The following is a 25379-nucleotide window of genomic DNA, read 5'->3' on the forward strand; positions in this document are numbered from 1 at the left end:
CATTCTCTTTCCAAAATTGTTGTTCAACTTTTTAATAGTAAGCTTCCCCCCATCCCGATTTGTGATGGTGAAAAGACTAATGATTCATACTTGATTGACTGGGAAATTGAATGGCAGCAAAAACAGAGATCAGAGGCGCATTCATTACATTTCTATAGATCAGTGTTTCTCAACCTTAACAAATGTAAGATGTGTAGACTTCAACTCCCAGAATTCCTCAGACAACATGCTGGCTGGAGAATTCTGGGAGCTAAAGCCCGTGCATCTTAAAGTTGCCAAGATTGAGGACGACAGCTATAGACATCCAAAGGACTGGCTTTTTATTTTTATTCTCAGTTCCCCTGCCTTCTTACAGGACATTATACTCAACAGACATCTTCTATCAAATGAAACTAGTCAACAACAACTTTGTTTGGCTGCCAAATTTTGCATACATTGCCATTTGGAGTCACCCATTCTTTCTTATCAACTTCCTGTGTCTCCTGTATCAGCTTGATCATTATTGGTTTCATAAAAGAGGTGTAAATGTAGAAACATGCTTGATCTATTCTCCATAATTGACTACTTTTCTTGCTGAATGCATCCAAATTGTTTTTAAATAATGGACTGTAAAAAAAGAAAAATTAAAGACAACCAACACACACAGATATCTTCTCATGACCTGCAGTAGGAATAACTTTCCACCAGGCAGAATATAAGAAATTTATAATATCATTCGGCAAACATTTGAGGGGTCCAGTTGCAGAATCTTGCCTATGCCTACCATAACATCTATATGGCATTTAATGCAGGTTATTTTGCCCTTCATTTGCTAATTACTGTTGTAAAGGTAAGTCAAAATAGATGTCCTTTTTCCTTACCCAGAACAGAAAATTTCACTGTTAGCAAATATGCTGCTCCAATCTCAGAACCACATTGGACTTGGCCATATGAACTCAGGCATAGGAAAGTAGATGCTTACAATATTCCACCTGGTAGAGCAGCCAGGTAAATCAAATCTTGCTGGGCCCAGGTATTGTACATGGTGAAGTCATCAGCTCTGTTAATCCAGGCTACTAATATACAACTTCAAGGCTTTACATTCAACCCTGACCTGTCTTATATAGGGATAATGATCCTTTTCCTGTTATGCTTTAAACACACCAAAGTTGGGCAGCAGGGAAATAGCACCCTTTTATTTATTATTATTATACAATTGTATCACAGCGCCCAGTTGTTTTGCCGGATTTGGCATTGGTTACTAGTCGGGCCCCACCCAGGGGCCTAGGTCATTGTAACATATTTTCGTAATATGCGTGCAGATCCAAGCAGCACGGCTTTTTGCATTTGACTGATGGTGATTTTGTCAATTTTTAACTGTTTCAAATGTGATTCCAGTGCTTTTGGAATAGCTCCCAGTGTGCCAATTACCACTGGAATTACCACTGCTGGTTTGTGCCATAGACATTGAATTTCAATTTTTAAGTCCTGGTATTTTGCAATTTTTTCATGTTCCTTTTCAGCTACCCTGCTATCACCTGGTATTGCGATGTCTATGATTGTGACCTTATTTTTCTCAATCAGTGTGATGTCTGGTGTATTATGCACCAGTATTTTGTCTGTTTGTATGCGAAAATCCCACAAGATCTTGACCATCTGATTTTCGGTGACTTTTTCAGGCTGATGTTCCCACCAGTTTGTTGCTGTTTTAATATTATAATTTTTGCACAAATTCCAATGGATCATTTGTGCTACTGAATTGTGCCGCAATTTATAATCAGTCTGCGTGATTTTTTTACAGCATCTGAGTATGTGATCAACAGTTTCGTCAGCTTCTTTGCAAAGTCTGCATTTGGCATCATCAGAGGATTTTTCGATTTTGGCCTTAATGGCATTTGTGCGGATAGCTTGTTCTTGCGCAGCCAGGATTAGTGACTCTGTTTCTTTCTTTAATGTACCTGTTTTTAACCATAACCAAGTTTGTTCCCTGTCCACTTTATCTTTTATTTTTTCCAGAAATTGACCATGCAGTGCTTTGTTCTGCCAACTCTCCATTCTTGTTTTTATCACATCTTTTCTGTATTCTTGTGTTGTCTGTTGGGCCTTCAGTAGATTTTTGTTCTTTACTTTGATTAATAGATGTTCTTGACTTTCTTTTAAATAATCAGCCAGTGCATGTTTTTCTTCTTCAACTGTTTGCTTCACTTGTAATAATCCTCTGCCACCTGATTTTCAGGGCAGATATAGTCTATCAGTATCACCACGTGGATGTAAACTGTAGTGCATTGTCATTAGTTTCCTGGTTTTTCGGTCCAAAAGGTCCAAATCAGTTTGTGTCCAGTTAACTATGCCAGCTGTGTATCTTATAACTGGTATTGCCCAGGTATTTATGGCCTTGATTGTATTTCCACCATTCAATTTAGATTTCAATTATTATTATTATTATTATACAATTGTATCACAGCGGCCAGTTGTTTCGCCGGACTTGGCATTGGTTACTAGTCGGGCCCCACCCAGGGGCCTAGGACGTCGTAACGTATTTTCTTAATATCCGTGCAGATCCAAGCAGTGCGGCTTTTTGCATTTGACTGATGGTGATTTTGTCAATTTTTAACTGTTTTAAATGTAATTCCAGTGCTTTTGGAATAGCACCCAGTGTGCCAATTACCACTGGAATTATCACTGCTGGTTTGTGCCATAGTCGTTGAATTTCGATTTTTAAGTCCTGGTATCTTGCGATTTTTTCATGTTCCTTCTCGGCGACCCTGCTATCACCTGGTATTGCGATGTCTATGATTGTGACCTTATTTTTCTCAACCAGTGTGATGTCTGGTGTATTATGTGCCAGTATTTTGTCGGTTTGTATACGGAAATCCCACAAGATCTTGACCATCTGATTTTCGGTGACTTTTTCAGGCTGATGTTCCCACCAGTTTGTTGCTGTTTTAATATTATAATTTTTGCACAAATTCCAATGGATCATTTGTGCTACTGAATTGTGCCGCAATTTATAATCAGTCTGCGCGATTTTTTTACAGCAGCTGAGTATGTGATCAACAGTTTCATCAGCTTCTTTGCAAAGTCTGCATTTGGCATCATCAGAGGATTTTTCAATTTTGGCCTTAATGGCATTTGTGCGGATAGCTTGTTCTTGCGCAGCCAGGATTAATGACTCTGTTTCTTTCTTTAATGTGCCTGTTGTTAGCCATAACCAAGTTTGTTCACTGTCCACTTTATCTTTTATTTTTTCCAGAAATTGGCCATGCAGTGCTTTGTTCTGCCAACTCTCCATTCTTGATTTTATCACATCTTTTCTGTATTCTTGTTTCGTCTGTTGGGCCTTCAGTAGTTTTTTGTTCTTTACTTCAATTAATAGATGTTCTTGACTTTCTTTTAAATAATCAGCCAGTGCATGTTTTTCTTCTTCAACTGTTTGCTTCACTTGTAATAATCCTCTGCCACCTGATTTTCGGGGCAGATATAGTCTATCAGTATCACCACGTGGGTGTAAACTGTAGTGCATTGTCATTAGTTTCCTGGTTTTTCGGTCCAAAAGGTCCAAATCAGCTTGTGTCCAGTTAACTATACCAGCTGTGTATCTTATAACTGGTATTGCCCAGGTATTTATGGCCTTGATTGTATTTCCACCATTCAATTTAGATTTCAAAATTTTCCTAACTCTGTTGGTGTACTCTCGCCTGACAATAGTTTTTACTTCTCCATGCTTGATGTTATCCAACTGCAGAATGCCTAAGTATTTGTAGGCTTCATTTTCTTTGCATTTAATTAATTGGCCATTGGGCATTTCAATTCCCTCACATGCAGTGATTTTGCCCCTTTTTATGGATATAGTGGCGCATTTTTCCATGCCAAACTGCATTGAAAATTATTATTATTATTATTATTATTATTATTATTATTATTATTATTATTATTATTATTATTATTATTATTATTATTATTATACAATTGTATCACAGCGGCCAGTTGTTTCGCCGCATTTGGCATTGGTTACTAGTCAGGCCCCACCCAGGGGCCTAGGACATCGTAACGTACTTTTGTAATATGCGTGCAGATCCAAGCAGTGCGGCTTTTTGCATTTGACTGATGGTGATTTTGTCAATTTTTAACTGTTTTAAAGGTAATTCCAGTGCTTTTGGATTATTATTATTATTATTATTATTATTATTATTATTATTAGTAGTAGTAGTAGTAGTAGTAGTAGTAGTAGTAGTATTTCATGAAACAAGAAAAGAAATGAATGTGGCTTTGAAGATTTCACTATTAGGGGGAAAATATAGAAAAATGGAAAGTCATGTTGTAACCAATGAGTAAGAGATAAAGTTATATATGTAACAGCTACAAAGAAAATTGGACACAACCCTGTTTCCTTGAAAATAAGACCTCCATGGATAATAAACCGAATTGGGCTTTTGAGCACATGCACTAAAATAAGTCCTCCCCCGAAAATATTGCAACACAACAGCAGCCATGAGGTGACCACACTTGCTGCCTCCTGCCCCTCAAAAATAATAATACCTCCTTGAAAATAAGGTCAAGTGCTTATTTCGGGGGTCAAAAGAAAATAAGACCCTGTCTTATTTTCAGGGAAACATGGTACTTATTTAGATTCCCCCCCTCCTTACTTTTTGGCTTTGTCTTGCTTTTCTTCTTTTTTCTTTCTTCACATTAGTGTATATGAGTTTTTGTTTGTTTTATCTTTCTATATTTTAATAGAATTACTCTAAAAACATATTTACATATGTGTATATATACACATAGATGCTGATATACAAATACATCGTAATCAGCATTGCTAAAGGCAACTTCCTTCAGCTGTCAGTTGCTATAGCTACCTGCTGTTTTTTTTCTACCTCCATTTAAATCTCTTCAATGAGCTGCCATCTCCAAAGCTGGTGACTGAAAGAGAAGGGACAGAATTCACACTGCTCTTTCATTTGTCTCTTTTCCAATGATCCTGAGAACCATTTCAATATGTCTATATCCAAGACCCACAGAAGGTATCATGGCCTTCCAGAGACTCACTTGTGCATGAAGTAAACAATGTTCCATAACCAGCAATCTGGGTCCTGATGGGGAAGTAATTGTGTGACATCTGCAAGTAGCAGTGATAAATGAACTAGAAGAAATGCCACAGCTATATCCAGAGCTTGGAGTAACAACAGCTAGAAACCATGATACTAAAGGATTATGGAATTAAGGGTGTGAAGATGCTGGTTCAGCCAGCTTGGACCTCAGCGTACCAGGAATTAACAGCAGCCAGACAATACCAGGGTTATTCATTCTCTGTCAATCATTCCTTGATCCCCAAAGGATCAACCTTGGAAACATGCTCCCCTACTGTTTATTTCACTCAAATGTCCCTGAGCGAACATGAAACTTTGCTTGTGACTTCAGAACAGCTTTCCCCATTGGATCTCATCATAATGGGTTATATTTGAATTATCAGGATCCCAGAAATGATAGGTGACATCTATCATTTCTGTTGGACTATACGTTGTGTAAAATTATGGTGGGAAAGTGTCCAGGTAGCCCTGATCAAGATAGTTATATACATCCTACAGAAATAGGGAAAGGGGGATTAGATAGGGATCAACCCGTTGTTGTTTTTCCCCCTTTCTTTTCAAAATGTGCTGTCCCAAACCTGTCCATTTTTCAGGTCTTAAACTCACACACACACAGTAGCTATGCGAGGAAACGATTTTAATCAAGGCTGAACAGGCAATAGCAGAGCCAAGGTGGCGCAGTGGTTAAATGCAGCACTGCAGGCTACTGCTAGATCAGCAGGTCAGCGGTTCAAATTCACCGGCTCAGGGTTGACTCAGCCTTCCATCCTTCCGAGGTGGGTGAAATGAGGACCCAGATTGTTGGGGGCAATATGCTGACTCTCTGTAAACCGCTTAGAGAGGCCTGAAAGGCCTATGAAGCGGTATATAAGTCTACTGCTATTGCTATTGCTATTGACAAGGGAAGAAATGTAAAATAAAATATCTGGGAAAGAAAGCTTGCTTCGGAGTTTTATTTTCAATAGGTGTATACAGAAGAACAGTCAAAATTCAGTCCAAAGTTCAGAGACCCATGTCAGGTTGGTCAGCCAATCCAAGGTTAGAGTTTCACGAACAAGACTCAAGAGCAACTCAGAACAACACACCAGTATAGAAGACGAGTTGCTTGTTTGAAATGGAGTAACAGGCCCAGGGCTGTCTCTTAAATCAAGCTGTAGCCAGCTGTCTTTAATCAAGAGAGTTACTCTCATGCTTGGCAAGGAGCCTCATGGAACATCTTGGCTCTGCTCTCCAAATATGAGGGCTTGGAAGTGGTAGGTCATCACCTGACTGTTTCACCTGTTCTGATGTGCTTGATAAACTTCAGGTAATTCCTGGCTTGGAGTCCCCTGAAGCTGACATCACATGTGTTCAGTTCAGGGGTGGGTTGCTACCGGCTTTTCTGCCAGTTCAGCGTGCAAAAAATATTGCGCACAATGTTAGAAAAGGGGGAAAAAGTAAATTTTTGCAATGAGGATTGTTCTGTGCATGAGCAGAACCGAAAAACAAGATGGCACCATTGCTGATAGAACCGGTTCAAGGGCGTGACAGGCCGTGTTACTACCTACTCGGCCGAACCGGGCCGAACCAGTAGGAACCCACCTCTGGTTCAGTTGGAGCACCTTCTTCAGAATCAGACTCCTGGGCCATGACAGAATCTTTCTTTGGTACCCCAGAGGTTTAGCTCCAATTGTAAAAATCCATGGCATACCTGCCCATTCCACATTTCTTTTGAATGGGAATGAAATAAAACCAATCATACAGATCCTAAAAGAGTTATTTTTTAAGACTCCAACCAAAAGCCCCCAAACTTTCAAAAATTAAGGCTACTTACATGGGTCACTTAACCTGTCTCCACTTTCATCTTGCTCTTTCCTTATTCAAAAGAGAGAAGTGTGTATGTGTGTGTGTGTGTACACAAACCTTCTCACCCACCCTGAGAAAAAGCTCCTTCTGAATAGTAAATAGAGCATCTCAGAGGAAAACATTTTCTCTGGACTTCATTCCAAGAAGAAACAATATCACACGACCATCTTTTAGACCACCAATCAATGTGGATACAGAAAGAGACCAAAGGTAGAAAAAGGCTAAAGCATACCTTTCCTGCCACATTAATCTGAGCTTGTAAAGAAAAGGGCCTTTTTCACAAGATTTTTCAAGAATTCATATCTCCTGAATTTCCCCACCTCAGTCATGTATAGACCAGGGGTAAAATGCTACCGGTTTGGGCCGGTTCTTCACCCAAATCAGTAATAAAAAAAGGCTTTAAAACATTTTTAAAATGTTCTGATGATCAGCTGTGTGACAATCAACTGTGCCCTGTGATTGTGGGAACTTTTGATTAGCATTTTTTAACTACCTCAGCTGTGCGTCAATCACCTGTGCCTGATTGTCTGTGAGGTTTCCTCCTTGTTGCAGGGGCCATTTTGTGTGAAGTCCAGCTGCTTTTGCATTGTGTGTATAGTCAGTTGTGTAGCTTTTGTATTGTTTTTGTGTAAAGCCACGCCCACCCAGTCATTTGACCACCGAGCCACGCTTGCTAGGTCACATGGCCACCAAGCCACACCCACCAAGCGACACCCACAGAGCTGATAGGGAAAATTTTTGAATTTCACCACTGGTATAGATACTAAACTGGGTTTGCCCCAAATAAGAGTTTAGGTTAAAATAAGGTGGTGTAATTTGCAGTTCATCATATTGTGGGAACCCAGCAATTGTGCAACCATTTTGTGTGAAGCAGACCCTCTCTGGCATGTTAGATGACTGTAGAACTGAGTTTTGTTAACCTGGCTTGTGCATGTCACATGAATCCCCATCCACCCTACAGGCAGCCCTCAACTTATGACCTCAATTGGGATCAGAATTTTGGTTGCTAAGCAAGGTGATTGCTAAGTGAGTTGCACCTGATTTTATGACCTTTTTGGCATGGTTAAATGTATGAAAACAGTTAAGTGATTCATGTGGTCATCACCAGGACCGAGCGGATGCTATGATTGTCTTAAGTGCAGTGACCGGCTGAAAGTCACTTTCTTCAGTGCCATTGTAGCTTTGAATGTTGGCCAAACAAATGGTTGGTAAGCCAAGGTCTATATTGACTCTTGGTTTCTTGTACAATGAGCAAGAAGATTGAAGGGGAGGGCTGCTTATCTCAACAAAGAACAACAGAGAAAGCTTTTCTTAAGGCCTGGCTGGGCTTCAGACTTTCTTCATTTTCCTTTGAGTGGAAATATTGATTTGATTAAAACAATAATGCTTCTCATGTCTACAGCACATCTGCTGTTAAATAAGCTGTACGAAGCCCTGCAAGGGGATTCAGCAGGTTACACACTGGGGAGGGATGGAGCAAAGGGCTTGGAGATCTCCAAAGTCAACTTCATAAATTCACTCCAAAGGGAAATGTGACTCAGTGACAGTCCAGATTGTATCTCAGGCTCTTGGCCATTACGGGATATTAGCATACCAGAAAGTCCTGGAGGGCAATGTAGTAATCAGTTCTCCTGTTTCTTATAAATTTCTCTCCCCTGAGAATGAGGCCTTTAGCTTATCTCATTAATGTGAGATAACAAATAAGCCAATGCTAGGTGAGCCTTGTTCAGTTTCAATGAGGCCCTCTGCATTGTATGGGCAATGCAGTTGGAGGCTCTGAGTTATCACACAGGTCACTGTTGTGGTCCACTGGTGGCTTGCAGGGCTGGTAGCAGATTTGGACAGTGAGGAGGTTGGGGAGGAGCATGGGCCAGTCTGGGAGTATGGCAAAGGCTTGGACGATGGCTCTGCATTGGAGGGAAAGACGGAGCCAGGGCCATCTGCGAGTTATATGTTGCCTCTGGAACCTCCAGTTAGACATCAGCGAGGCAGAGGAACAGGGAGAGCCTGTTTCCACTGTGCGCATGCGCAGAGCTGCCAGAAGGCAAGAACAGTTAAGACAGAAGGGACAACTGGGGAGTAAGGCTTGGAGGTGATTGGCCCCTCCCATAGGACATAAAGGAGGAGCAAAGGGACATGAGCCTTTGCAGGAAGCAACTTGGTTCATGCTGGTCAGTTTACCTTCTGAAGCTCCATTTTGACTCTTTGCTCCATTTGGCCTTGCCAAGCTAATTGCCAATTAAGTCTTTGGCAGCCTTTCAAGGAAGATAAAGGTCGAAGCTTATCAGCCATATCCCGAAAGACTTTGGCAGCCTACTGTTAGACTCTTTACAAACTATTTGGGACTCATTACAAGCTCTGAATTAACATAATTCACAGCCTTTGAAATAAAAAGAGGATTTTGGGAACTACACATCTGCTTTTTACTATCAGAAAGCCTAGGTCAGAACAGTCACCTCATCCGAAACTGGGTCCAGCAGTTCTGGTTACCAGAGAAGACTTCTGTGCAAGATCTTGGAAGCCATTTTGTTTGTAGATGAACCAGGGAAGAATTTGGTTCCTTTGCAAGATTGGGAGGGAGGGTTCAATATTAACAAAATACAGAAGACCTCCAAACTTGGTGTAGCTTTCATATCTACGCATAATGGTATATGGGAAAAACCTTGGGAGACATGAGGGAGAACCACAGATGGAAAAATCTCATGTAAAACAGTATTTCGGTTCACAGAGACAGAGAGAACATGAGAAGCACTTCAGAAGGGGGCCTTTCTAGTTTTCTGGAGAGTAAAAGGGAGGTGGGGGAAGTGGAGAAATAATTTCAGTCTTGCAAGATTCTGTTAATGTAACCTTATGATACAGATAGAGTTAATTTTCCTGGTTGTGCTTCTTATCTAAACAATCTCACAAGGCTAACACTAAAGAGGATGCTATTGTTCCCTCCCTGCTTTCTCATTTTTATTGCTGTCGTTCTACAACTTCCTGAGCGAAACCTCTAAATGGCAGACTTTATTTATTTTATTCATTTATTTTATTTCATCAAGCATGAATTAGATAACAGATATAAGTATAAACATGATGATGAATACATGAAATGGATACGAATAAAAGGGAATATTATGACAGGCACGGTAGGCACATTGGTGCGCTTATGCACACCCCCAGGTGTCCCCAAAATTGAACATGGGCCCTAAACTCTCTCCATTGAAATGAAGGAGAAGGTGTTTCAAGAATTCCAGCAACTGTTTTGAATGGATCCTTATTGAGTTTAGGCAATGGTGGGATTCAGCCAGTCCACACCTATTTGGGAGGACCGGTTGTTAACTTTCTGAGCAGTTCGGAGAACCGGTTGTTGGAAGAAATATCCTTTTTGGGTTTTCTTCCCCCACTTTACAGGGCTAATCCTGTAAGCAAGGCAGGAAGGAAACATTCTAGTGTTGTTTCTAGCCTAAACTTTATTGCCCTGCTTACAGAAGCTGCCTCTCTGGTTAACCTTTATTACATTGTAACAGCTGAGGCCCATAAACCTGAGTGATGTTGAGTTGGCCACGCCCAGACCATCACATGACCACTGAGCCACGCCTACGCAGCTGGTCATTAGAGCAGAGAACCAGTTGTTAAATTACTTGAATCCCACCACTGACCTTAGACTTTTGTTCACTGATAAATGGGAACCCAGCAACTGGTTGCCTGCATAACACAATCTGCTGCATCTTTATCAGATTGGGAATCTGCTGATTCCAGAGACCAGCAGAAAGGGAAGAAAAAACTTGATGGAGACAGGCATCCAGTTCTGAGGATAGGAATGTTATCAATAGAAGAGAATATTTGTAGATCAGACTCCAAGCTCAGAGAGCACTAAGGGCATCACAACATCAATTTTGTTAGCAAATGCACTGGGGTACAGTGGGGACTGGGGAAAGCAAAATTGTAATTCCCCATCTAGAAAATTCTTTTAAAAAGTGTTATTGAATTTTAAAAAAATTCACAGAAAAAGGAGTTTAAAATAAAGGTAGGGAATGGGGAAAGAGCAAAATTGAAACAAAAGGAGGAGTTGAAACAAAAAGGGGGAAATACTACAGATAAGAGTAATTTCGGATGTTCTTTGATTCAGATAAAACCTTAAAAAGCAATGATCCTTTGAACTAAACTGAATTATAGCAAACAGTACTTCTATCATCACAAGCCAATCATTAAGCATCAAAACCTGAGGTTACATTTTCATTTCTTTCAATTTGGGGGGGGGGGATCCAGAAGTGGTTTCCAAATAGAAACAAAGCTAGATAAAGTCTTCTCTTTAATCAAAGCAGTCAATTTCTCCATCTTTTCCAACTCCATTAACTTCACCATCCATTCTTGAATTGTGGGTATGTGTAAGTCCTTCCATCTTTGTGCACACCATATACGACAAAGGTCTTCAAACTTGGCAACTTTAAGACTGTGGATTTCAACTCCCAGAATTCTGGAAGTTGAAGTCCACAAGTCTTAAAGTTGCCAAGTTTGGGGACCCCTGATCTATGATGTCAGACCTGCTTCAGCTTGAATGTCAGGGTTTCCCATCCCCCTTTGCCTATGGCAACTCGAGAGCAGGCCAGGGATGCTTTGTGAGTTGACATTAAACTCCTAAGTAATTCTTAACTCCATTTATTGAGAAAGGTATAGGACACTAGAACTCAAGTGCATTACAGTATTGCACAAGCAGAACTGAGAAACCACACACCACAATACCCAAATCTAATTTTTCCCTCCCTTAAAGGTAAAGGTTACCCTCACACATATGTGCTAGTCGTTCCCGACTCTAGGGAGCGGTGCTCATCTCCGTTTCAAAGCCAAAGAGCCAGCGCTGCCCAAAGATGTCTCCATGGTCATGTGGCCGGCATGACTAAATGCTGAAGGCACACAGAACACTGTTACCTTCCCATCAAAGATGGTTCCTATTTTTCTACTTCCATTTTTATATGCTTTCAAATTGCTAGGTTGGCAGAAGCTGGGACAAGTAACGAGAGCTCACTCCGTTACGCAGCTCTAGAGATTCGAACCATTGAACCGCTGACCTTTCTGAGTCAATTTTCAATGAAGCATTGGAAAACATTGATGCTGACCTCAAAGTAAACGGTGTTCAGATGAACAATTTAAGATATGCTGATGATACAGTTCTGCTTGCCAGTAAGCATGAAGACCTTCAGCTCCTCATCAACAGAGCCTTAGAAATATCTGAAAAATACAGCCCGAAGCTTAACACCCCAAAAACCAAGATCATGGTCATCAGCAAACAACTCATTAATTTACCACTGATACATTTGGAAAGAATACCACTAGAAAAAGTTGAAAGGATCATGTACCTCAGTTTTAATTTACATGAAAGCTGAGACATGATCAGAAAATGCAAGGATAGAGAAAGACAAGGGTGGGAAAATCTTGAACAGCATTCTTCAAAATGAAAATGGTCTTCTGCAGTCATGGCATAAGCCTAAGATTGAAAATCAGGCTTGTCAGATGTTACATCTTTTCTATCCTGCTCTACGGAGAAGAGAGTTGGTCTCTGACTGAAAACCACTTGGAGAAACTAGAAGAATTTGAAATGTAGATTTGCAGATGGCTGTTATGTATAACTTGGGTTGACAAAATCATAAATGAGGATGTCATAAGCCACCTGGGAAAGCAAAGGGAAATCATCAAAGCCATTAAAAAGTGAAAGTTAGAGTATTTTGGACATGGATGCGACACCCAGAAAAATACGGCACCCTTCATTTAATCCTCCATGGAAAAATCGAAGGCAAATGAGGTCCAGGCAGAAGAAGAACATCATGGCTTCAAAATCTAAGGGATTGGTTTGGAGAAAACTCAGCAGCACTTTTTCATGAGGCTGTTGACAAAAATAGGATTGCCAACATGATCACTAACGTCCGGTGACGGATATGGCACAAGAAGTTGTAGAAGAAAATTTAACAATAAATTGGTATCAAATAAAAGTCAACAGAGTGGTTGGGCTTTTGAATCTCTTTGATAATGCAAGGACTCTAAACTGATGATTCTCTTAACTTTGCACCTTGCCCAGCTCTGCTTGCTCTTATCCCACCCTAAATTCTCTAAGCCACCTTGCCCTCTGAGAAGAGAGTGAGGTTACCACTTCAAGAAATAAATACGACCATCAACATTCTTCTAACATTACTGGAAGGCCAAAAGATCTTCTTAGAAATCAGGCAACTTTTCCATGATACCATCTGCCCCCTTCAATGCCTTTCCTTGGTTGTGGTCAATGAGTTTTCATGGATGAGTTCAATCATGAGCCCTGGCAAGTGATGACTCTGCAAATGAAAAAAAAAAAAAAACCACATTACCCTCTTAACCACCCAGCTACACTAACATTTTATGTCTAGGTGCCTTGGGGTTTTAATTGAATGTCAAACATAATTTGAGGAAGGTAACAGAGAGCTTGAGATACTGCCCTTAGAAAGCAATTCAGTGGTTGCAAATTGCTTGCAGGCCTGTAGCGAAGAAGGATGAGAAATTTCACCCCGCACCTTCTTGTGCCATTCACCAGAAGGACAGGACACTCTGACATGGGGAGAGCACGATATTGTTGGCAAGTGAAGCTGGGCAGACTTCTTTTCTTTCGCGCATGAGTTGCGTAATCATTCCATCTGTCCATCAAGGATAACAACTCGTATGAGTTGTCTTTCCCCAAAAAGATTAATTTCATGACACTCTTCTCAGATAGACTCCAGTAGAATACTCATTGCAGATAGTATTTTCTACCTGGGAAGATGATGGTTACAAAATCAGCCAGCCAAAGGCAGCTTCAGAAGGTCAGAAAAAACATGGGAAGTTGGTCATCCAACTGGTTCCCAGTTGTCTCACACACCCTTCTTTCGGGATATGCAACACCTACTTTCAATAGCAATAGCACTGATATACCGCCCCATAGTACTTTACAGCACTCTCTGAGTAGTTTACAATGTCAGCTTATTGCCCCCAACAATCTGGGTCCTCATTATACCAACCTTGGAAGGATGGAAGGCTGAGTCAACCTTGAGCCCCATCAGGATCAAACTTGAGGCTGTGGATAGAGATTACCTACAATACTGCATTCTAACCACAGTGCCACCATGGATCTCAGCGGTAGATTTGTAGTTAAAAAAATAATAATGGAAATATTTCTCCATAGCAATTGTTACTCATTACAAAAACTATCTTTCAATTTTCCAAACACTGAAGGAAACAGAACGCAGGAAGTCAAATTCCAACTAATTGATATTCTACTGGGGAATTCTGAGAACTGAAATCCATGCATCTTAAAATTGCCAAGTTTGAAAAATACTGGTTTATAAGGTAATCAAACCAATCTTCCTCAAGCTAGTTTCTACATGAGTGTATAGGTCCTTCACATATATTTACTGCATAAAGGAATATGTTGGTTTTTTCCCGTTTAAACACATTTGTGGAAAATCTATGTTTATATATCCACTCCTTTAACACTTAAAAAAAAAACTTGAAAACTTTGAGGAAACATTTGGAAAATTTAAAAAATGGGAAACTAAATTCTGATCCAAGTATCCTTCCAAGTCGATATTGGAATTGTGGTTCTTGGTTTTTCCTCTGGGCTTGGTTGTTTTCTTGGATATATTTTATTATCCAAGTTGGTAATATCAAATCCCAATAGAAGGGACTGGGATTTGATTTTTGTTTGTAAAAAAAAAAAGGGGGGGGTTGCCCTATTTCAGTGGGAGTTTTGTTTTCTTCTTGGTAGTTCCTTAATTAGGCTGTTCTTTACTGTTTGCTTGAATTGGTTGTTGCTTGATCAGGGTTTTGTTTACCGATTGATTGTTCTTCAAGAATTAATCATGGTGTTAATCTCTGCTGATTGCTGGCAAGGAGGATTTATGGTATTTTTGTTTTTTGATTGTCTCTTTTGAATGGTATATAGATGTTGCTTGTCTCTATGTACCTGTTGATGGCTGACGGTATGTAGATGTACCTGAGTGCATCTTCTATTGGGGTAATATTGGAATCCTCTAAATGGGATTTGTCCAGTGCACATAACAAAAAAGATTGATAGAAGGTACTTTGAAAGAGATGAAGACTCTCAGGGGACCCACATGGCCACAGGGGTTGGTGGCTTGGCATGATCATGAATCCAAATTAGATGATGGTGGAAAAGCAAAAACAATAATCTCTTCGTAAGAAATTATCTGCCACTGCTAGAAGATGCATCCAACCAGAAGTTCAAGAAATACCACACATCCTAAGAAAGAGAGATGTTTTAATTCTTCATTCTGCATGTACTATCCATCTTTCAAAATAAGCAAATGGCCTCGTTCCACCTGTTTAATAATCTGGAAGGTCTGAATTGAAGCTCCTTTATATTCTGGCTTAGAGTAGGAAGCACCTGGACTGTCACAGTCAGGATAATTTGCACAGGAAAGGGAGTTATTGTCTTTGCAAATTGTTTTCTTCTCCACCAATGCAGAATAAGAAAAGGTCTTATGCTTACCGATTCTTCACCGGCAAGACAATCAACAGGGAAAGTCTAGGAGTGACTCAGCCTATAACTACTTCAAGAAGCACCAGCTTCTTACTTGAAAAATGAACATGTTCAAGGATGGGCAACACAATGCAACAAGTCAGGAGAAGGACTTTTAAGGTTCTTATGGTAGAAAGAGACCATTAGAGGTCAATCCTCACTGTAGCTCATTGAAGGATTTGCAATGCAAGATTCCCTCATGGATTGTAGTCCAGCTCTTGGCTTCCGTACTTAAGTGAAAAACCAGATGGATTCCAGTAGCATTTTTTCAGATTAATGAGTTTTGTTCCAATGCTTAAGCTTTTATGAGCTATTTTGGCTTCAGCTAAAGCTCCCAAAAACTGATGTATTTTAATAAAATTTGTTTGCCAGAAATGGTACTATCAGTTTCCTAATATATACCACGTATATTCCTCATATATACCTACAGCTACTAGGAGCCACAGTGACAGGCGGGGACCAAAGGTGTACGAGCTGCCCCAAAACCTGCCCTAAAATGAGCTGCCCTGAAAGGACATGACATGCTCTTACACCAGAGGTGCTACCTCTTCCTGAACACCTCATACATGTAGCATGCACAGCAGCCACACCTCAGGCAACCACTTTGACAGGCTGGCCAAACCAGGTTGAGAGTAGCCGTTGGGTCATTGACCTTCGGTGAGATAGGGACATGTCTATCCCGAGCATATGAAGACAGACTCTGGCAGATTGAGTGGATGAAACCTACTAGAATAGGACAACAGTCATGAAGGCAGTCTCTGCAAGCGATGTGGTATGCTAAGAGCATGGCAAGACACGAAGGGCACCCTGGTCAACCACTGCGCCCAGCCCATCTCCAACTGTCTCGACTCTTGTCCTGCTCTTGGAACAAGATGGAATCTGGGAAGAGAGAGTGAGGCTGACTCTGCTCACCTCTCCCTCACTCTAATCCAATTCACACACAAATCTTGACATCCCCTCAATTAGATGTCAAGGTCCTCTTCGAACAGGATTGATCAACATCATATACCCAGTGTTGAAATTCAATGTTTTTACTTCCGGTTCTGTGGGCGTGGCTTGATGCACGTGGTGTTGCTTGGTGGGCCTGGCAGGAAAAAGATACTGCAAAATCTTAATTCCCACCCCACTCTGGGGCCAGCCAGAAGTGGCATTTGCTGGTTCTCCAAACTATTCAAAATTTCCGCTACCGGTTCTCCAGAACGGGTCAGAACCTGCTGGATTTCACCCCTGCATATACCTGAAGAAACATCTCCAGCTTTCAAGATGTTGCACTCTGCAGAGCACTTCTTTCCATGAAGAGGGTTCCTTGACAGTTTACCATGAATCTCTTCCTTTTGTTTTTTAAAAAAAATCAGAATTGCTTACAACAGTATTGCAGATTCTGCTAGTCTTTTCTTTACTCCTGGGAATTCCTTTGAAATACGTCTTTCCAGGCAGCACTGTGGAAAATAATCTTGGCCTGCTGGTGTTGTAAACACTCATAAAGGTTCAACAAAACTGAAATGAGGTCCCTTGGTCACAGCATACATTTTTAAGAAAGCAAACAAAACAAAACAAAAATAACACTCAGTAGATTTGTTTTCTTACTGGGTCAAGGAAAAATACCAACCAGGATTTTTGACCGGCATTTGTCCCTTCCTAGATTCCTGGGAGACTGTCACTTCCAAATCTGTTTCCATGGAAATGTGAGGCAACATTATTTTGCATCCCTAAATGTATCCTTTATTTTTTTATTATTACTATTTACATAAGATATATCCTGGATCATGTTCCATGTAACCAGTCCAGGGTGATGCCAAGCTAGCGAAATAAAAATGGTTAACCTGCACTAATAAAGCACAACAAATAAACAGTAAAACAATAAAATAAAACAAATACTAAAGCTAACAGAGCACATGAGAGGTAGTTTTATGTACTAGTTAAGACACCAGGCTGGAAACTCAGAGATCATAAGCTAAAACATACGAAGAATGGTTGAAGGAATTGGGTAGGTCTAGTTAAATGAAAAGAAGGAACATGATAGCAGTGTTCCAATATTTGAGGGGCGGCCACAAAAAAGAGGGGGTCAAACTTTTGTCCAAATAACCTGAAGGCAGGACAAGAAGCAATGGATGGAAACTAAGCAACCTAGAACTAATGAGAAATTTCAGTGACAGTGAGAACAATTAATCAGTAGAAGAGCTTGCCTCCAGAAGTTATGGGTGCTTCAACCCTGGAGGTTTTTAAGAAGAGATTAGACAACCATTTGTCTGAAATGCTATAGGGTCTCCTGCTTGAGCAGAGGGTTGGACTAGAAGACCTCCAAGGTCCTTTCCAATTCCATTATTTTGTTATTCTGTTAGAGTTGTAGTTTTTCTTAGGCCAGTCCCGCTTTTCCCCTAGGGCAGGTGTCAGCAACCCATGGCTCTGGAGCCGCATGTGGCTCTTTTGTCCCTGCATGCGGCTCCCTGTCGGTTGAACCCACCACTGGCTGGCCCCGCCCCTTGCCCTCCCCTTCCAGTCACTCCTGGCCTGGCCTGAGAGAGAAAGAGACAGAGCCAGAGAGACAGAAAACAAGACATAGAGAGAGAAAGAGGCAGAGACAGAGAGAGAGAGAGAGAGGGAGGGAGGGAGGGAGGGAGAGAGAGAGAGACTGACTCACAGAGAGATACCTGCTTCCCACAGAAAACACCAGGAGCCACAAAACCTTGGTAGGGGTGTTTAATGTGACTGCGTGGGAGTGAGTGATGTTGAGTTGGCCACACTCACCCAGGTTTTGTGGCTCCCCTGTTTTTTTCTGTGGGAAATGGGTCCAGGCGGTAGAGACTTTGGCTGCTGCCTGGCATTCGGCAGCATCAGAGGCCCTCGACCGGATTGCGCCACTACGGCCCCTCCGAGGCGGCGGATCCCGGAGACCCCCTTGGTTCACCGAGGAACTCCGGGAGATGAAGCGCCGGAGGAGATGCCTAGAGCACCGATGGAGGTCCAATAAGTCCGAATCGAACCGAGCAATGGTAACCACCTGCACCAAGGAATACACCAGAGCGCTTAGGGCAGCGAAAAGATCCTACATAGCCACCTTGGTTGCGTCCGCTGAGTCCCGCCCAGCCGCCCTGTTTAAGATAACCCGCTCCCTATTAAATAAAAGGGAGGCGGGGGAACCCTTGCAGGGCAGAGCTGAGGATTATGCCCAATTCTTAGCGGACAAAATTGCTCGGTTTCGGTCGGACTTGGACTCCACCCCTGCAGTTCCAGCCGAGGCACAAGAGGATCAGATGGAACATCTCTGGGTTGAGTTTCAGGATGTTACCCCCGGGGATGTGGACAAGGCCATGAGGGCTGTGAGTGCCTCCACCTGCGTACTGGACCCGTGTCCCTCATGGCTGGTTACCAGCAGCAGTGAGGTGACACGAGGCTGGATCCAGGCGGTCGTGACCGCCTCTCTTCGGGAGGGGAACTTCCCCGCCGCACTGAAAGCGGCGGTGGTGAGACCCCTCCTAAAGAAGCCATCTTTGGATCCAGCTGTCCTTAATAACTATCCTTGGGAAGGTTGTTGAGAAGGTGGTGGCCTTTCAGCTCCAGCGGTCCTTGGAGGAAGCAAACTATCTCGACCCCTTCCAGTCAGGCTTCAGACCCGGTTACAGCACAGAAACCGCTTTGGTCGCATTGACTGATGATCTCTGGAGAGCCAGAGATGGAGGATTTCCCTCCATCCTGGTTCTCCTTGACCTCTCAGCGGCTTTCGATACCATCGACCATGGTATCCTTCTGCGACGACTGCGGGGGGTGGGAGTGGGAGGCACCGTGCTGCGGTGGTTCTCTTCCTACCTCTCAGACAGGTCGCAGTCGGTGTTAGTGGGGGGGCAGAGATCGTCCCCTAGGCCCCTAACATATGGGGTGCCTCAGGGTTCGGTCTTATCCCCCCTACTATTCAACATCTACATGAAACCGCTGGGAGAGATCATCCGCAGGCACGGGATCAGATACCATCAATATGCGGACGATACTCAACTGTATCTGTCCGCCCCGTGCCAACTCAATGAAGCGGCAGACGTGATGAACCGGGGCCTGGAGGCGGTTATGGACTGGATGAGGGCTAACAAGCTTGTGCTCAACCCAGAAAAGACCGAGTGGCTGTTGTGTTTCCCTCCCAAGGATTCCACCAATATTCCATCTCTCAGGCTGGGGGGTCAAACTCTATACCCCTCAGAGAGGGTTCGCAACTTGGGAGTCCTCCTAGATCCACAGCTATCGTTCGACCACCATTTGACGGCTGTGGCTAGGGGGGCATTCGCCCAGGTTCGCCTGGTGCGCCAGTTGCGACCCTACCTGAATCGGGAGGCACTCACAACAGTCACTCGGGCCCTCGTGACCTCTAGGCTGGAATACTGCAATGTGCTCTACATGGGGCTGCCCTTGAAGAGCATCCGGCGTCTTCAGCTGGTACAGAACGCAGCCGCGCGAGCGATTGTGGGTGCACCGCGGTTCACCCACATTACACCTATCCTCCGCGAGCTGCGCTGGCTACCTGTCGATTTCCGGATGCGCTTCAAGGTGCTGTTAATCACCCATAAAGCCCTACATGGTAGTGGATCTGGATACTTGAGAGACCGCCTTCTGCCAATCACCTCCCTGCGACCAATAAGATCACACAGATTGGGCCTCCTCCGTATTCCATCGGCCAGCCAGTGTCGGCTGGCGACTACAAGGAGGAGGGCCTTCTCAGTAGTCGCCCCGACCCTTTGGAACGAACTCCCCGTGGAGATTCGTACCCTCACCACCGTCCAGGCCTTCCGCACAGCCTTGAAGAACTGGCTAGCCCGTCAGGCCTGGGGATGAAGATAGTTGCCCCTCCCGAATGATGAATGCATGTTGGTTACTGTTTTTATTATATGTGTCTTTGTTATTGTCTGCATTTCCCCTTCCCTGATTTTATGTGAGCCGCCCTGAGTCCCCTCAGGGAAAAGGGCGGCCTACAAATGTCAATAAAATCAAAAAATCAAAATCAAATCAAATGACTCTTTGAGTGTTTAAAGTTGCAGACCCCTGCCCTAGGAAGTGAAAATCTAGAAAACTGTGGAATTGGTTCTTGACAGCTGTTGGAATCAAAACTGACTCCAAGACACATATGATTAAAAGTCAAGTGAAAAGGTGGGGAGGAAGACCACATACATTTATTCATTAATTTACACTTATCTTTTTGCACAACATATATCTTACTCTAAAGGAAGCCTGCCAAAATTCTTGAAATGAACCAGTGACCATTACTAAACTGTCAAAGCTGGTTGGAGCTCCCCAGAAATGCAACCCATTTTTATCCTTTCTAGTCACCTATAACACCCTACATAATCATCCACAGATAGCCACAATAATACCAGCATAAAGAACTGTGCATTGCAATGCAAGGTCTACCCTTTCATACATGTCGCAATGCTGCACCCAAGTATTAAGAGCAGAGTTTATATTATGTTCAGGGCCCCCCATGTTCCTTTTTAGGGGATGTCCATGGCAACTTCCTACAATTCCCACCCTTCTTTCAAAGGTTCCTTCCCATTGTAAGAGCTGATGGAGCATCAAAGTCAAATTGTCTAGGATTGCCAATCTGATAAAACTTGAGAGAGGAAAACAGCAAAAGAAGCATCTAAAAATCATGGCAACTGGACCAAAGTTTGTTAATCTGATATGTTTCATTACTCTTCCAAGTAACCTCATCAGTCAAAATTAAAAAATAAATAATTAGGCAGGGAGTCAGAGAGTCATTGGACTATCCTAACACTTGCCACACCAACTGCAGGGTTTACCCCCAAAAATGTATTGAAATATGTCAATGAAAACTCAATCATCCAGGCCAAAAGTATCTAAAAAAAGGTTAAATCATAGCAACTGGACCAACCTTTGTTAATCTAAGATGTTTTGTTACTCATTCAAGTAATTTCATCAGCCAAAGAACTGATTGGGATGACCAAGAGAAGCAGAAAAGCAAAGAAGCTCCAGAAGGCAAGTTAGGGTGAAGGGAAGATGGATATCTCTGCAGCTGTATAGACAATCCTCAAGTTACAACCAGTGTCAGGCCTGCAGCCGGTTCCTTTTGGGATCTCTGCCTGCCGCACTAATCTTCTATTCTACTATGCTGTTTCATTAGTGGGGAATTGGGAGGGGGAATAGTAAGGAGTAGAATGTGATGTTGTCAAAATAAAATTCCTTTCTAGAATCCAAGGTCATCCTTTGTCTCTGCACCTGACCCGAACTGGATAGGTGGAACTGCTAGCATGGCAGTGAGAGATTGGACCATGTGATGGACGTGGGTGTGGGGGCAAGATCTTGAACTTTCAACTGGGTGGAGAAAACTAGGAATCTTTCAGATTCAGGTTTTCCCAGATGTGCCAACATGGCTCTCTTAATAAATTGGAATTTTGAGCAATCCTTTGCCTTAGACTCTGATTTAATTTTGGATGTTATTTGGAACCCTGACAACCAGTCACTTAGTGACCATTTGAAATTATGACAGACCCTCCAAAAGGATCCTGATGTTTAAGTTACAAGAGACATGTATGCACATGGTCGCATAATTGCACTTTGGGCCCTTAGCAACTGACCTATCTTTACAGATGTTTGCAGTGTCTTGCAGTCACATGACTATGATTTTCTGTGGGTTTTTTGTCAGTTTCTAGTGTATACTTCCAGTTTTCAGCAAAAAAAATGCCCATGGGGTAAAATAGATTTGCTTAATGACCACTGTGTTCACTTAACAACCACTGCAAAAAATGGTTGCAATATTGAGTCTCGTTACATGATGACCTGCTTAACAACTGCAAAGACTTATGACTATAATTGCAATCTCAGTTATAGTCATAAATTGAGAACTAACTGAACTTGAGACCACAATCTACTTATTTGTTTCTCCCTTCTCTATAATTGATTCCAACTACATCTCACAGATGTTGGCAACTTTAAATAAGTGTGTGTGTGTGTGTGTGTGTACACATGCATGCATCCATCAAACATATGCATTGCTCATACATGTCTTTTACAAAGAAATTCTGTATTTTCATACACACTGGCCCAATGGGTACACTTTTGTTCAATTTGGAGATCCCAATCACAAAAAAAAACTTCTCACAGCAAAACCTTGTTCTGATTTGTGTAAGTTTATGAAATGAAAGCAAGTTAAGGTCACACCAAAATACAAATTAGCTTGTTCCCTACTCAAAGTTTTGCACAAATAGTTTAAAAGCTACATGTGGCCCTCTTCTTATACCCCAAGGCGGTGAAGGGAGAGGAAAAGAGAGGGAAAAGAGGATACAAGAAGAAGAATCCAATCCAGAGGTGGTATTCAGCCAATTCTGACACATTCTGGAGAACCGGTAGCAGAATTTTTGAGTAGTTCAAAAAACTGGCAAATAGGCTGGCCACGCCCCCATTGCCTCCCAGCTGATCTTCTTTTGTTGCCCAGAACAGGAAAATGGAGCTGGAAAGCAAGTTAGTGGGGTGGAGAGGGAAGGGGGATTATGCAGTATCCTTTCCCTGCCATGCCCAAAAAACCATGCCCACAAAGCCACGCCCAAAGAATTGGTAGTAAAAAAAAAATGAATCCCACCACTGATTCAATCCACATTTTTTTTAGAATGCGAAATTGGTGAAACCTGGTCTATGGAGAAGAAAGCAGCAAAAGAGCTGGTTGAGGACAAGACCAAATGATATGAGAAGCAGAAAGCAAAGAGAGCTCCAGAAGGAAAAAGAAAGGAGAGTCGTCCCCAGTAGGGCGAGTTCTTTTGTAAAAGGTGACACTAACTCACATTGTCTCCATGAAAAATTAATCATACTAATGAAATATGGCTTTCATCCAAAGTAAACCCAAGCATTGAATATTTAGCAAGCAACGTTTGCTGAGAATACAGATAATCCTCGACTTACAACAGTCCAGTTAGTGACTATTCAAAGTTACAAAGGCACTGAAAAAAGTGACTTATGACCATTTTCACACTTATGTCCATTACATCATTCCTATGGCCACATTTGGGTGCTCGACAAGTGGTTTGTACTTGTGACAGTTGCAGTGTCCCGGGGGGGGGGGGGCATGTGATCCTCTTTTGTGACATTCTAACAAGAAATGCCAATGGGGAAGCCAGATTCACTTAACAACCGTGTGACTAATTTAACAACTTCGGCGATTCACTTAACAAAGGTGGCAAGAAAAGACGTAACATGGGGGTGGGAACTCACTTAACAAATTTATCACTTAACAACATGAATTTTGGGCTCAGTTGTAAGTTGAGGACTACCCGTTGCAGAGAGTCAACCAACCCCTTCATCTCCACTTGCTCTTACCGTGCTTAATCTCTGGAGAATATACATCATTCGCATTCCCAGAATGCAATTGGGTCACACAGCAGTTGTTTCTGCTGCTGGTGGTGGTGGCCGCAGGGGGCGTCAGGGCATTGGAAAGTGTCTGGTTGACCACGGGAGGCGCCGGCAGGGTTCGGGGCATCTGGCAGGTGCAGCCCGTTTGTGAGAGACTGCAGGGCTGGCTGCCCCCCAGCCGAAGGCAGTCCTCCAACCACCGGCAGAGGACGCTGCAAGTGAACTGGCTGGAATTGTTGTTGTTGATCAGGAGAACCTCCACGAAGCGGAACTCCACGGCTTCAGGGGGCAGCAAGCGGCTGGCGGCCTCGGGCTCTTCCGCCAGGCAGAGCTGCACAAAGTTCTTGTCGAAATGAAAGAAGGCAAAGGGGCCTCTGCCTTGGCAAAGCTCCAAGCCCACTTCCTCCTCCTCTTCCTCTCTCCCCTCCTGGGGCAGGGCGGTGGCTCTGGGCTGGTTGCAGGTGTCATTGGAGAGGTAATGGTCCAGCGGAAGCACCATGGGCGAGTAGTGGGTGCAGACTTGCTCCTCCCAGTTGAACTTGAGATACAGGGAGTATTTGGTCGGATCCGGATTCTCCAGGGTCCATGAGCAGCCAGTGGAGACAGTGGGGAAGAGGTCCTTCAAGGAAAAGGATCCGTAGAGGACCCCAGAGGCCAAGGCGGAGCAAGCACTTGGAGCTGGATCAAAGCCCCAGGAGAGCCACACCAGACACGATATCACAGACAGTAAGAATGGTCCAGCAGGGTTCATCCTATGACATTTGCCCTTCAGGAGAGAAAGAGAGAAAAGGATTATGCCAGAGGAAGGGGAGAGGCCGCAGCAGGATCCGTTTTCATTGGTACAAATCAAGGTGTAAAGGCAGGAGTTACCGTATTTTTCAGAGCATAAGACGCACCTTTTTCCCTCCTAAAACAGAATGAAAATTTGGGTGCATCTTATACACTGAATGTAGCCCCACCCACCCACCGTCCCCCACCCTTTGGCCTCTGCTTCCCATCAATTTACCTCCTTGCAGCAAACGGGGAAAATGGGGCTTGCGGAGGCTCCAATAGGCTATAGCAATCCCTGCAGCCTGAAACAGATGATGATCAGGAGGCCCACAAATTGAAAATGAAACTTGCTGTTTGCTCCACGAGGCAAATTGCTGGGAGGCAGAGGCAGATTTTTTTTTTCTTGCAGGCTGTTTGCTGCAAGGAGGTAAGTCAATAACTATAAATGCCTATAGAATGTTCAAATTACCACACATTTTTTAAAAGGCTGCTTTATTATTATTCTAGACAGCTTAACAAAACGAAGCTTTTTAAAATATATGCTTGATCTGAAGAGGCCCAGTGCTATCATTTCTTCTTTTAAATAGCAGAGAATAACTATACCTCCAGAAAGCCAAATCAATTTTAACAGCATCTGTACAAGTATAGTCTGAAATGTAACACCAAAAACAGTGTATATCGTCTGTACTGTTTGCTGTTTGTTGCAAGGAGGCAAATTGCTGGTAGGCAGAGGCAGATATTTCTCTCTTGTTTTCCTCCCCAAAAGCCAGGTGCATCTTATACTTCGGAGCATCTTATACTCCAAAAATACAGTAGGTGTTTATTTTGTTTATTCA

The 25379-nt window shown here is 42.7% G+C and overlaps 1 protein-coding gene across 4 annotated transcripts in view; it reads right to left on the reverse strand.

Moving 5' to 3' along the window:
* ADGRB2 (adhesion G protein-coupled receptor B2) overlaps positions 1 to 24531 on the reverse strand; it is a 253569-nt gene extending 229038 nt beyond the window's left edge. For all 4 annotated transcript variants that reach the window (XM_087727880.1, XM_087727881.1, XM_087727879.1 and 1 more), the window contains exon 1: positions 23740 to 24531. In XM_087727880.1, coding sequence (XP_087584006.1) covers positions 23740 to 24523 — 784 coding nt within the window. In that variant the 5' untranslated portion in view covers positions 24524 to 24531. The remainder of the gene's footprint in view (positions 1 to 23739) is intronic.
* Between the last annotated feature and the right edge of the window lie 848 nt (positions 24532 to 25379).

This window comes from Thamnophis sirtalis, unplaced genomic scaffold (assembly GCF_051295495.1).
Source record: "Thamnophis sirtalis isolate CommonGarterSnake01/CBP01778 unplaced genomic scaffold, rThaSir2_p1.2 scaffold_13, whole genome shotgun sequence".
Lineage (NCBI taxonomy): Eukaryota > Metazoa > Chordata > Lepidosauria > Squamata > Natricidae > Thamnophis > Thamnophis sirtalis.